General features: G+C 40.8%; 2 protein-coding genes across 4 annotated transcripts; both read right to left on the bottom strand.

Annotated features, from left to right (window-relative positions):
- Positions 1 to 1,527: 1,527 nt before the first annotated feature.
- LOC146382710 (zinc-binding protein A33-like) lies at positions 1,528 to 6,083 on the bottom strand. Of its 2 annotated transcripts, XM_084932517.1 has the most exons (6): positions 5,687 to 6,083; positions 5,435 to 5,530; positions 5,052 to 5,282; positions 3,383 to 3,405; positions 3,183 to 3,301; positions 1,528 to 3,107 (listed from the first exon to the last, which is right to left on the bottom strand). In XM_084932517.1, exons 1-6 carry the CDS (start codon positions 6,077 to 6,079, stop codon positions 2,557 to 2,559), a joined length of 1,413 nt encoding a protein of 470 aa, XP_084788643.1. In that variant the 5' UTR covers positions 6,080 to 6,083; the 3' UTR covers positions 1,528 to 2,556. The 2 variants fall into 2 exon arrangements, with proteins under 2 accessions (XP_084788643.1, XP_084788644.1); XM_084932518.1 differs by lacking the exon at positions 3,383 to 3,405 and having other exon boundaries at positions 3,183 to 3,330.
- Positions 6,084 to 6,319: 236 nt separating this feature from the next.
- Positions 6,320 to 13,121, bottom strand: rapsn (receptor-associated protein of the synapse, 43kD). 2 transcript variants are annotated; one of them, XM_084933550.1, is made up of 8 exons: positions 12,426 to 13,121; positions 11,410 to 11,748; positions 10,632 to 10,790; positions 9,925 to 10,023; positions 9,695 to 9,817; positions 9,526 to 9,579; positions 9,137 to 9,336; positions 6,320 to 8,873 (listed from the first exon to the last, which is right to left on the bottom strand). In XM_084933550.1, exons 1-8 carry the CDS (start codon positions 12,648 to 12,650, stop codon positions 8,801 to 8,803), a joined length of 1,272 nt encoding a protein of 423 aa, XP_084789676.1. In that variant the 5' UTR covers positions 12,651 to 13,121; the 3' UTR covers positions 6,320 to 8,800. The 2 variants fall into 2 exon arrangements, with proteins under 2 accessions (XP_084789676.1, XP_084789675.1); XM_084933549.1 differs by having other exon boundaries at positions 6,320 to 9,336.
- Positions 13,122 to 13,383: the final 262 nt, after the last annotated feature.

The following is a 13,383-nucleotide window of genomic DNA, read 5'->3' as shown; positions in this document are numbered from 1 at the left end:
AAATACCCCAAGTTTAACGCGTTGGTGTCTGATAAATACACAAATATACCTAAAAACAAAAAAACAAATACACTCATCTATCCATCCATCCATCCATCTTCTTCCACTTATGCGGGGGCAGCAGCCCAAGCAGAGAAGGCCAGACCTCCCTCTCCCCAGCCACCTCCTCCAGCTTATCCGGGGAAACACCAAGGCGTTCCCAGGCCACCCGAGAGATATAATCTCTCCAGCGTGTCCTGGGTCTGCCCCGGGGCCTCCTCCCGGTGGGACATGCCCGGAAAACCTCGCCCAGGAGGCATCCTTGTCAGATGCTCGAACCACCTCAACTGGCTCCTTTCGATGTGGAGGAGCAGCGGCTCTACTCTGAGCCCCTCCCGAATGGCCGAACTTCTCACCCTATCTCTAAGGAAGAGGCCAGCCACCCTTCGGAGGAAACCCATTTCCGCCGCTTGTATCCGCGATCTCGTTCTTTTGGTCACTACCCACAGCTGGGCACCTTACATCAAGATGCAGACATGCAGTGATGTTTGTCTGCAAAGTTGAGTAATATGACTAGTTGTGGTCCAGGGTATAATTTGTCGTTTTTGACTACTTTTGATTTCATCTCTATGTTTCACCTTTTAAAGAATATTTATCCTACCTTGTTTGGTATCATTCATTTTTTAAGCACAACCTCACGTTTTTCATTTTGACATACTATATTAACACAATTGATCTAAATTCAGACAAAAAACATAAAATCAGAATAGAAAAAAGTTATATTTTTTACTGTAACAAACACAAACATGTTTAGCGAATCATTGTCATAACTTGAAATGCAAATATAATTGCAAATTTGTAAAGCTTCTGCACACTAGGAGACTCTCCAACTACTACAATAATAGGACTACTACAATATTCTTTCCAAAGAGGTGTTTTTCCTCCCCACAGTTGCCAAGTGCTTCCTCATAGGGGATCATCAGATTGCTGGCCTTGTGTCTAACACCTTACAGTATTAGAGACAGTCAGCTGTTGTTTGCATTTGAAGCCATATAAATAAACTTAAATTCTAAATTAAATGAATGGATTTTATTGATTTTTACCTTCACGGAAATCCTTTTACTTCAGTTTTGTGTTGTGCTGCAATAATAGTTTGTCAGTTACTCATCCTGCCCCTGGCATGTCTGACTCCACACAGAAAAGCCTCAGGCTTTTAAACCGGAAACGTTTACGGTGATGTCACAGAACAACACACCTGCAGCCCACACATAAGATAACCTTTTTCCACTATTCAGGAATTGACAGCACTAATAAGAGTGTCTGAGTGCTTACCAGCAGTGCTTAGTTTCCTAATATGTGTTGTCACAGAAATGTCATTAACCTTTACACTAGATGCCAGCTATTTCATGTTGTTTGTTGGTTTCTTCTACATATGGAAGTATCCTTGGGTAAGATACTGAAGCTTTACTTTTCCAACCTCTGTTGCACAGTTAGATAAATAAAACATTTTATTTTAAAATCTAAAAATGGTTTTTATTTTTACCTGTCCTTGCCTGTCATAGTGTGTGCTAGAAATACTTGAAAAGGGAAACTATAAATATTCAGAGAGAGAACCTGTCTCGCTTCTTGTTTTCTCCATCTCCCTTTGATAAAGGATTAAAGTTATTTTGTTTTTTTTGTCGTTGTTTCAGTTTTTTATGTAGTTATTTGAATTTTGTTGGGCGGTGAAAGAAAAAAAAGCTTAGATCCTTTAATTAAGAAGTACTAGCAAACACAGGAAACATACAAACATCTGCAGCCATGGAGTTGCACTGCTTTTTAAAGTTGATCTGTATGTGAGGAACAGACTCACAAGAACAGACACAGAAACCACATCCTCAAGAATGAACAATAAACTGACCTCATCATAGGGATTAAAGTTCTATACTATTCTAATCTAACTCTATTTGACATCAGGGAGCTGCATGTAAAGGAAAGATGTGTCCAGAAGAGAAGTTAAGCCAGCACCACCAGATCAAAAATGATCAAAAGCAAATGATTCCACCCTGTTCCTGAAACTGTTTCTATGCTTTCTGATATGCTTCTCAGTGTCCATGGCTCCCTCCTTTTAAATCACATTTATCAGTTTTAATTCAGATAATTCCCTCTGAGGGGAAACACAAGCTCCAACAGCTCTAAGCTGAGGAAACAAAGTGCATTAACGTAGTTATAACGTAATGATGTTACATTATATCAAGCAGGCAGCTTCCCACATTAAACTGTGACTATGACCAGGTAACCTGGGAGTCTTTCCTGAGTCACTAGCAGGTGTGAATCAGTTGACTACTCCAGCACAGAAACACGGTTGATGTTTTTTTATTATTAACCTTTGTCACTATGTTTGAAAATGAAGCTAAAATATCACTTTGCCTGAAAACATAATGCCTCTGTTTTTTCCCATAGTTATACCTATGCCACATACAAAAGAAAAACAGTGTCTGAGTTCCACTCCTCAGACAGTTGTTTCCTCCTGAATTCCATGTGTAAAGCATTGATTTATCAGTAAGCGCAGCCTGTTAAATATAATGTAGCCTCTGACTATTCTACTTGTACTTTTATTACCTGGGGACAGATTTTCAGTTTGCTTGATTTTTTTTTGTCTTCACACAATCCGGGGGAAAAGTAGGAGAAAACCTTCTCAGTAAATTTGTCTTTGAATGTGTGGATCTTTGTAGAATCTGCAGCATTGATGAAAACGACTTTTCCCTTCTCATAGTCCAGCTCCACTGTAATCCTGTTGGGCTTCTCCTTCATTGGGAGCTTGGAGCGAGGTGTGGTCTGTGCCCACAGTGAGTCTCCATTGCTCAAGCCAATTACCCAGAAACCCTCAGCAGGGCTGAGGAAGATGGTATTCTTTCTTTGGATGGAGTCTAGAGCCACTCCAATGTACCAGTCTTTGCCTTGGCCCACATCTACAGTCCAGCTGTGCTTTCCAGATGTAAAACCAGTGGCTCCCAGCACAGAAACACGGTTGATGAGGCGTTCAGGATTGTTGGGTAGGAGCTTCTTGCTGCTGTATTGCACACAGGACAGTTCTTCAGAGAACTGTAGGTTGGACTGGGCAGTGTTTGGATCCAAAACAACAGGAACTGGAAACCGTAAAATTCAGTTAGTTGAAAATATGATAGAGTTTAGAGTAAACTTGAATTTTTTCTTTAACCCACCACATCTGACAATGTCTTCCACCTTCTTCCAAATGTGAAAACTAAGCGATCCCAGATGCTTTGCAGAGTTTATCAGGATATCTCTGATTACCTCTGGCTCTCCAATGCTGCACTGGAGCCTGAAACATGTTAAAATTGTTAGAGCATTCTCTCATGGAAAGGGTTGATGCTGATTTTGGTAGATAGTGGCTTATGCTTACATTTTCTTTGTCTTCTTGTAATCCTTAAGTTGAAGAGAGAAAGTGAAAGAGAGTACATTAAGGACATGCTGCATTACAAAATCACATATGCAGTACAGCTGCATTATTGACTGAAAGGTAACAAACATGTACAATAATTCAAAACTACACATACTGTATATGTACAAACGATAAATTGCGCTATGACGGCAGGTGTCATCAACCTCCTAACCCTAAATTTAAGACATACACAGTGAAACCTGCGACAGATGCATCGACAGGAAACTCAGATACAGACAATGAGACAGGAGGTGCCGCCATATGGTGATACACTGCATTACAACAGCAACTATTACAACTAGAAACAGAGAGGAACAATTCTGAATAATTGTGAACAATTGAACTTGTCTGGAAAACTTTATGCTATGCTTGATACTAATGATCATAATAATTAGATGACAGTTTGTTGAAATTTAACTCTGTAGCACCACCATTAGGCCAAACTTCAGTGTGTCCAATACTGTTTCTGATCGAACAGCCTTCTAAACTATAACATTCACATCAGTTTGATTTATACAGTTTTGTATCAATTGGGAACATGCAAAACATAATACAACGAACCACCTAATTTGCTCAGATTGTACTGTGGATTAATATAGTGGCCAGCATCCATTCATCCATTTTCCATCCACCAGGCAAGCATTTTGACAGGGTGGGAAAGTAGATTGGCAACTTTACTCTTATGCCAAATCTTCCACACCACTCTCCCCTCACTCATAAACAAGATTCCAAGATGCTTAAATTCCTATACTTGAAGCAGTAACTCTTCCATACCCTTCAGAGTGAGAACCATGGCCTGTGGCCTGTGACTTATCCAAGTCCTCCACAAACCTCTAGACTACTTAAGCAAACTCCCACCGACCCTCCAATATGTTCAGGAGGACAAAAAGTTAATCTAGTGCTAAATTACGTGAAACTCCATTGTTCCCCCTGAATCTGAGGATCAACTGATGTGCCTTCCCAGGGAGGCTGAGAAGTCTGATTTCTTCGAAGCTGGAAAACACTTTTGATTGACCTTCTTGAAAAGGTCAATCAAAACCCCAGTTGGCCAATCCAGAGGCACTGTACTCAACTTCCTTGCAATGCTACGAAGACATGTCAGCCACAGCAGTGTCACAATATCCAGAGCTTTGAATTGCATCCATCCTCGGTGGCCCTACCACCCAAGAGTTATTTAACTACCTCAGTGACCTCCCCCTCAGTGACGGTGTTATATTAGGAGTGTGGCTGCTAAGTGATAGGTGGATGCGTGCACAGGTAGCTGTAGCCAAAAGCTGTGGTTTTAAATGAACACGATTTAGACTCTAAACAAAAAGCTTCAAAAGTTGACTTCATGATAAATGCATTGTGCCATGGTTAATCTTTTGTATGCAGCCTTTTCTCTTAAACAAAATACAATAACGGGAAAAAGTTACTGTCGGGACTGCGCACAGCGAAGCTTCATAGAAATGTTTATTTGCCATATATAACATCCGATGTTTCTCTACTACTACTGTGTTGTTTTTCATATTTAAGGTGTTGTTGTTGTTGTTGTTTTAATTAAATAATTTTTACTTGACTGTTTTCATGACAAATAATCTAGCAGTTATTAAAAATAAATGCAGTCTGTAAATAATGACAGTAAATGTACCTGTAGAAGCTGTATATCCTGTGCTTTGAGGGCTTTTTCAATATCACTGATTGTGGAGGAGAGAGTGTTGATCTGGTCGCTGATGTTTTCCAGCTTCTTACGCATGATTTGAGTTTTGGTTTCCTCCTCCAGTTTGAGCGCCTTCAGCTTTGTGTTTTCCTCGTCCTGAAGCAACTGGTGGAACTTTTTAAACTCCTCCTTGATTGCTGTCTCATTTTCATATGCTTGCGTCTGCAAGTTCAGGAATGTGGGTTTTTTTAATGCCAGTAAAGAGAAAGAATGGTTGTCACGCAGAGGGATTTTTCAATCTAAGCTGGAGGCAAAATAAAGTTGCAAGCTTGGAGTCGTTGTCAAAATGCTAGAGGCAGTGAAAATTTTTTTACCTTGATATAGGTTTTAGTTTCCTCCCATTTCTCCTTTGTATTCTTCAGTATTTCGAGTTTATTCTGTAAAGACTCAAGGCTGGCTGATATTTCTGCCTGAAATTCAAGAAGAAATTAAACATTCAGAGCTCAAACAAACAGCTGATTAGTCTTATTCTTTCTATGATTCTTTCTATTAAAATTTAACAAATAGACAATATAACTGACTTTCTTCTACTGTGTTGTGGTGGAAGTATTTCTATTTTCACAAACCTTTTTCTGTTCGGCTGCTTCTTCTAATGGGCTGCATTCGTGGACTTTATGCTCTTTTGAAAGTTGGCAGATAAGACAGATGAGCTCTCCGTCGTTGTGACAAAAAATCTTCAACTTCTCGTTGTGTTGACAACATTTGTTTTGACTGCTGGTCATTATAAGCACTTTGTGTTCCTTTGCGACATTGTGCAGTGCCAGATTAATAGGAGGTCTCTTGGTGTCAGACACGATGCCACAGACGGGACACTCTCGCAATCCTTTCCACTCCCAGTAGTTAAACAGGCAAACTCTGCAAATGTTGTGGCCACATTTTAAAAGAACTGGAAGGCAATAAATGTCCGTGCATTGAGGGCAAGTTATGTCTTCTTCAGGAACCGTCGTTTTCGCAGCCATCAGGTTGAAGGGTTTCTATCGAGTGAGTTTACAAGAAAACTTCCTTTAAATTTCAAGGCATTGTGACTGTAGGCGGTTTCAGTAAAAGATAGCCAACTGGTATTTCTGGTTAATCGTGCAAGTCATCCAGAATTCCCTAAAGCCATGGTAGTGGGTCAGAAACAATATTTTGTTGCCAAATTACCAAACAAAAATACAAAAATACAGTCACTTTCAAGAGTGTTTTTATTTACCATCATGTTAAACACAAGAAGGACGTTTGACTAAATGCATAAACATACTAACAATGCATCGTAGTCAAACTCTTACAGTCAGTTTCTCAGACATGGATTAACCCTCATCCGAGACAGAAAGAAAGTTTTAGTGAAGGTCTCCATGATCCAGGCTCAATCCATGTCTGGACAGCTGAGACATTATCGAATAAATCATGTTTATATCAACATGACGTCTAGAAAAACATAACAAATCTACATGTATTTAAATGTTATGGTATTACTGCATTAATCCGCAAAGGCAAAAACAGAGGTAGTTTAAATTGTTAAAAGATGAGTGGCGGCTGTACTGTCAGTAAAGTTTTTTTTTTTATATTACAGACAAGACAACAAGAATAACCGGCAGATAATATATGTGCATTACAGCGAGTGAGCTACAGGTAAACAGTGAATCAGCATTATTTTGAATGCAGAGAGCTCAAATAAGATTCAGATGCCATTTAAAAGCAAGGTCAAGTGGTGCTCTTATAATCAGAGATATAAGTGCTTGTTCAGAAACACTTGTGTAAATGTGCTGCTCTCACTTTTCTCTATCTCCAATGTGCACTTAAAGTATTTCAAAAGGCTCCTGTCATTTGTCAACACAAAATCAGATCTTTATCTCCTTATCACTATGCTGTTGAATTTATCAGTGTGTCCCTTTAACGGCCACGGGAGTCCTTTAAAGCTATCTACAAGCACAATCTCAACAGGAACTTTTGTGAAAAGAGTTTTAGTTTTTGAGAAAAAATGACTTTACGTGAGAAACCTCAGTCTATGACGGCTCTTTCCATAGCGTTCCTTAGAAATGATTTATAGGGGATACGAATAATAAAAGCCACTAAATAAGAAATAAAGAAATAAATGAATACTTATGCAGTCACATGGGTGCATATTTTGGAGTATCTAAACTTTTTTTTCAGCATCGTAAATAAAATAAAAAAACATGCAACCCCTCACTGACATGATATCTCAGTTAAAGTGGCTTCACTAAAATACCTTTCCAAGTAAATATTCTAAATATACAGAGATTTCACCATTTCACAAATACAATACATTAAAATACACTGAACGCATTTGCCCCCAAATAACTGTGTGTAAGTGTGTGATTGGTCAAAGATCCTTTCCCCGTAGGGTTTTCTTCTCAAAACGTTTTGAACAGGTGAAAACAGGTGTGCACACGGGTGTCCACTGTTCATAGACATAAACTACACCTTTATTGGCTGCTATTTCCAAGCACAATGTGCGCTGCTTGCTACACAACAACATTCAACATTTCGTATTTACTGCTGATGGTGTTGTGTTTAGTGTGTTGCTCTGTTTTTTGTTGTTGTTGTTTTTTTTTGCTTATTTTCTCTTCTTTTTCTCTCAACAGGTGATCCAGGAGATTTTTTTTTCTTTTTTTTCTCTTCTTTCTCTTTTTAAGTGCCCTCTCTCACTGTCCCTCTTCCCTTCTGTTTTTCTTTTCCTTCATCTTTCTTTCTCCCTTTCCTATCCCTTAGTCATGTCTGTCCCGTCTGTAACAACTGAAAATATAATAAAATAAATAATAACAACAAAGGTCGATCAAATGGACCAATACGGCAAGGCCATGATGATCCATTTGGCAAAGTAAATCCATTGGGTATCCTTGTTGGTCTTCAGACAACAATTCTGACGGCTAAAGAACCAAATGGGACAGGCAAAGAAAAAAAAAAAACGTTTTGAATTAATGAATTAATGAAATTAATGAAACATTCCCAGCAATGAAAGGGAAAAGGAAAAAGGAAACTGGCTGGCTCCTGGATTTCTGTGAATAAGGACAGAAGAAAACAGCTGCATGTACCTGTTTTGTAAAGACATACTAGTTTTTGAATGGTTAAGAGATTTTAGTTCGTTTCAGGACTTACAAAACACGTCAAATAAATCAAACTTTTAAAAGAAATTAACATGAGAATAGTATGTACACAGGTTTCAGTAATAAATATGGCTCAACTGTTGAGTAAAGAACAAAGTGTTGTGCTGTAAAAAGTCAGCATTGAATCTTTGAATCTGAACAAAAAGTCACGACACTAAGTCTGGGGAGATGTAATTTCGTCTCACTTTGTACTAAGCAATTCCAGTGTATAAAATAACAATCACACTATGCTGTAAATGTTCTTTTGACAGTCCGTCTCCTGTTTAAATGCTGCAACAAACGGCCAGTCATCAGAGACCATGTAGGCTCTTCAGCTTATCTCGAATTGCAACACTTCCATCGGTTATACCTCCTTTGTCAGCTTCAGACTGTTGTCTAAGAAAGATGGATGCCTTGATCGTGTCTTCTGAGCAACATGCTTCGACATTCTGGATTCAGTTCAGCATCCTCTGCTCAGAGCAATGAAACACTCCTCAGCACCTCCTAAGGCTACCTGCGTCTCTCAGATCAGTCAGGAGCCTGTGAGGCACCATGCCGTATCTGCAGATCCAACGCTCAAACGCAGCCTCGCAATCACACAAATCCCGGCTTCATGGAGGACTTGAAGCATTTAGGACAACCTTTTGTCCCATTTGTCTGTAGACACCTGAAAGACAAAGAAACATGGGAAATACACTCTTTAAACTACATCTAGATTTGGTTATGAGAACAATTTATAGGTGAAGAAAATCTAAATCACAATCAGCACTTTGTTGTTTCTGCAAAGTCGTGATGCATGCCCAATCGAGCAGGATCAGTGGCAAAACATTTCATCGTCCGTCCAAGTGCCTTGTTTTTCTCCCACTGAAAACACTGCATTTCTCCAATGTAATGTAACTAATACCAGGCGAGATTTGAACAGACACCCACTTGAGATGGAAAATGTGGGAACAGGGTAAGGCCTGCAGCTTTTGGTCCCTGTCCCCGATGGACTCGCCACACATGCCGCAGTAGAGCTCCAGCTCCTCGACACACTGGAGGAACTTCACCACCTGCTCTCTGACCTCATTCAGCTGCCCCCTGCTCCGGTAAATCCCTTCACTCAAGCAGTGAACCTTCAGTGTGCACAGCTTGTATAAGAGAAAGAATCACAATGTCATTGCTTTAAAGTTTAAAAGCATGAGAAACTAGTGCTTAAAATCTTCAGGTGTCTTGTTTTGTTTAACCAACAGTCATCTTTACAACTACGACTGAAAGAAAACAAATCTAGAATAAGAAATGGCTAAACTATCCCTGCAGCTCTTTTCCTGTTCAGTTACCTTGTTTCCCATTCCATCCGCCAATTCCTGTGCTCGCTGCAAAGAATCAAGAGCCTGGAACATGAACAGGAACACTTTATAAATACCAGATGAGCACTTATTTTGAGTACAAATAAAACATTGTGTCCCTTTACTGTCAGAATTTATATTTGTGTAAACTATAGGGCACCTTGTCAAATTCTTTCTGCAGAAGCCAGCACTTTGCCACTCCCAGATGGACGTGTGCTTGCCCAAGACGGTTTCCTATCTCAGTCATAATACCCAGCGCAGACTCATAACGAGGGAATGCTTTCTGAACATATGAAGAGAAAAAAACCCAAAAAGGTAAATGCACAGACTAGTTGTAGATGACCAGTTTTGAAATTTTACATTAATGTGAATGCAATATTGGTACTGTACATCAACATCATGTCTGCAGCGATGAATGTCTGCAAAGTTTAGCAAGCACAGAGCCTGAAGAGGCCGGTCACCATGCTGCAGGGCAATCTTCATGGACTCCTGTTGAAGCAAAAGACAGATTATTTATTGGTACAAAGTAAAGAGCAGACATTAGAAGAGTCCTACCTCCATCATGTAACACCAACACCCTGAACTAAATCGAAACTCTAAGCTGCATCCTCTTAACTGCATTTACACAGATTTATTTGTATCGCAGTGTGCATTTAAAGAGAGATGTGATAGAATAAATATGAGCCGTTGTCCGTGGTATCCTGAGTATGTCCGGATGCATAAACTGTTGGGTTAAATGTGATAAATCTGAAATGCATCCTGCTGTCTTGTTACTATACTTCTACACTCAGAGGCAATGACATCGAGTTATCTTTCACCCCCCGGTACATAATTAGAACAGAGCAAAGACTAAATCCACCCTCTTCATTAACACTTTAAACCGCGCCTCTCTGAGCATATTTTTGTCAGGGTCTAAGGCCTCGTACAAAAGAACAACTGCCACTTGCACCTGTCGGCAGCGCAGCATCTACTGTCTCTGCAGCTCCAACTTCAGAGCAATCAAAGGCACGGGGGTTGGGTCAGCAAGATGGCGAGGAAGGCTCTGAGTTATGTAAGTTTGTCTCCGAGGACAGTAATGATGTGTTATAAAACAATACCTCACAGCACTCCATGGCATCTGGCAGGCGCTCCAGTTTCCTGTAGGCTACAGACATGTGGTACTGGCTCATGGCTCGATACTTGAGGCTCCAGCCTTTGCCGTAGTCATTGACAAGCTCGGCCGCTTTGCAGGGGAAGAACAAGGCTTTCTCAAAGTCCTGTAGGCACATGTGAATGACCACTTAGGTGACACCAGAAAAGGGCGCCACATCTTTTTAGATACTACTAGCATTAGCATTTAGGTTTTTAATCTTCTTAACAAGAGCACTCAGACAATATTAAATCGCGTTGCGATGCAGGATGTAATATTTTTTTGCGTCATAAAATAACGTGACACATGAGTGCATTCTTCAAGCAGAACTTCATCACTATCCCATTGAAACCAATCCTCTCTGGGAAGCCAGAGGATTACATATACAAATCTCAGATGTCAAGGGTACTACAAAGAAAAAACCCACACACCAGCCGGCCAACTCACTCAGCTCTTGTTTTACAATGCCCAGCACTACACAGGCTAAGCATTGGTGATGTTGGCTCAGATGTTCTGCAGTGTTGTCATACTCTGTGAATACGCTGGCAAAATCATTGATTGTGGAATCACACGTGCAGTCCAGTGAATGTTTTACTCAAATAACACAGCAGAGACGTTTGGAACAGCCAAAGTATGTAAGATTTTTACATTTATTTATCGGTAATCGCTCATTTTTATTGAAACTGAGCAAAATGTAATGATGGGAAAACAAGAATCGCTTGTCAGAAAAACAGCTTTTTGAGTACCTTAAGCTGGACGTAGATATTTCCCAGACTGCAGCAGACTCTGCACTCCAGCATCTTGTCGTCGTTGTTGTGTGCGTAGCGCAGGGCTTTCTCGTAGCTCTCCAGGGCCTTCTGGAAGACACTGAGACCCAGGAAGGCATTGCCCATGCTAAGACATACCTGGCCATTGAGTTGCAGGCTGACAGTGGTGCCCTGCATGTTTAAGCAGGTCTTACAGTATGAGACTGTTTTCTGGAAGTCGCACAGCTTCTCGTTGCTGCGTGCCAAGTTCAGGTAGCCCTCCGTCAGGTAGTCTGGGTCCTCCATTTCTCTGGCTGTGTCAATTTGTTCAAGGGCATACTGCAGATAGAGTAAGAGGATAAATGTTGCAGGGAACATGCATAGTCTTCAACTTCACGCAGATTCAAAGACTTTTTAATCCGTTAAATTCATTCAGACATAAGACCCCTACTTTTTTACAGTTCTCATTAAAGCCGAGTTAGTGAGAGCGGGCGCTGCTTCAGGAAGGATGATTATGTCAACAAGACACCCCACACTCATACTTAGGTTGCAGAGCACTTATTTACTCCGCATCATGTGGAAGCCACAAATTAACCCATGCTTCTCAAGATCGCTGTGGTTGGAAGAAGGTAACCTTTGACCTTTTCTCATGAAATAATCACTGACACATTGCGGAAATGTTACAATGCTACAACTGTGTAAACGGTGGCACTTCACAGCTGACATGATGACATTTAAAATTATGAGATATTCAGTGACATTTAGTAACTGGAACAGGAACTGCACACACACGCCTACTGCTGGTTGCATAACAGAGAAATGTAATCGCACAGTATGCAAAATGTGAATAATGTCTTAACATTAGTAATATAAATAAAGCGTGGCTGTTTAGTCTTGGAATATGAGTCATGTCATGTATGAGCTACAGTTATTGAGGTAGATTTTTTTACTCCTTTACAGAAATGCTAGATATACTATACCATTATACGTGGCTCGCTGTGGTTTTGATAGCCTACCTTTAGCATGTCTTTGTACTTTCCCATTTCTGAGTGAGCTGTGATCAGGCACCCCAGCACTCGAAACTTTCCTCCGGGATCTGAGGTCTTTTCCAACACTTTTGTCCACACATGCAGAGCTTTGTCTGTCTGATTGGACTGATACAACTTTAGACCCTTCTCTATCTGCTGCTTGGTTTGGTCCTGGCCCATCTCTGGTGCAAGGTGCCTCATAAAAATATTCATTCGTTTAGGCCATGCAATTTCAGTGAGGCAGCAAGAAAATAGATCCTTGCCATGAACAGTACAACTCCAAAGAAGATCCCCTGAAGATGATCCCTCTGAGAGGTTTGTGCCAGAAGGCCCACAGGATCCCGCTCTATCAGCTCCGGCTGTGCTGAGATAGAAAGGAAACTGGATCCACCAAAATGAGAAGGCGACACACCAAGACCATTATTACCAAACGGTTTACGGAGAGCTGAAGGGCCAAGCAAATATCCTCCCCATTTAACCGAGCCACGTTTCCCCTTCACCATTAAGCATTTGCAAAATTCTCTCTCAGATTTCCTTTCGAAACACGTCAAAGAAAAATGTTTCCCAAGCAGTGTGATAGCAGTGGTATCCCAGAATATCTAGTCCCTCCACACCCACCGAAAGGAATTCTCAGCACCCCGGTGTCCAACCCGCCCCCCTCCGCCTTCCTCCTACTGCTGGCGCTACAGCAGATGGCCCTGTCACTCTAGACCATGTGTCCCTTCAGGAATTATGTTCTGCCCTCAGCAAACCGTCCCAAGGTCACTACAGCTCCTAGCAATCTACCTTTACACTAAACATTACTCAAGGACTAACTACACGAGTGACATCACAAACTTCTGTAGACTTAAAAGCACTCATCCGCAAAAACATCCGACCAGATCCCGACATAGGCGGCGGTGAACTGTGACACCGTTTCGCGAGCAGCTTATATCCAGACATTCAA

The sequence above is a fragment of the Perissodus microlepis genome, chromosome 7, assembly GCF_051167445.1.
Source record: "Perissodus microlepis isolate ML-2025 ecotype Zambia chromosome 7, ASM5116744v1, whole genome shotgun sequence".
NCBI lineage: Eukaryota > Metazoa > Chordata > Actinopteri > Cichliformes > Cichlidae > Perissodus > Perissodus microlepis.
Note: the sequence above shows the minus strand (reverse complement) of the source record. Positions and strands in the feature narration are given on the sequence as shown.

Excerpts from the sequence above, each read along its gene's own strand:
- LOC146382710 (XM_084932518.1), bottom strand. The coding sequence starts at position 6,079 with ATGGCTGCGAAAACGACGGTTCCTGAAGAAGACATAACTTGCCCTCAA. Across the intron at positions 5,531-5,686 it reads AAGCAGCCGAACAGAAAAAG|GCAGAAATATCAGCCAGCCT; the intron begins GTTTGTGAAAAT and ends CTTGAATTTCAG. Across the intron at positions 3,108-3,182 it reads GGAAGACATTGTCAGATGTG|TTCCTGTTGTTTTGGATCCA; the intron begins GTGGGTTAAAGA and ends TACGGTTTCCAG.
- rapsn (XM_084933549.1), bottom strand. The coding sequence starts at position 12,650 with ATGAATATTTTTATGAGGCACCTTGCACCAGAGATGGGCCAGGACCAA. Across the intron at positions 11,749-12,425 it reads AGTACAAAGACATGCTAAAG|TATGCCCTTGAACAAATTGA; the intron begins GTAGGCTATCAA and ends CTCTATCTGCAG. Across the intron at positions 10,791-11,409 it reads ATATCTACGTCCAGCTTAAG|GACTTTGAGAAAGCCTTGTT; the intron begins GTACTCAAAAAG and ends ATGTGCCTACAG.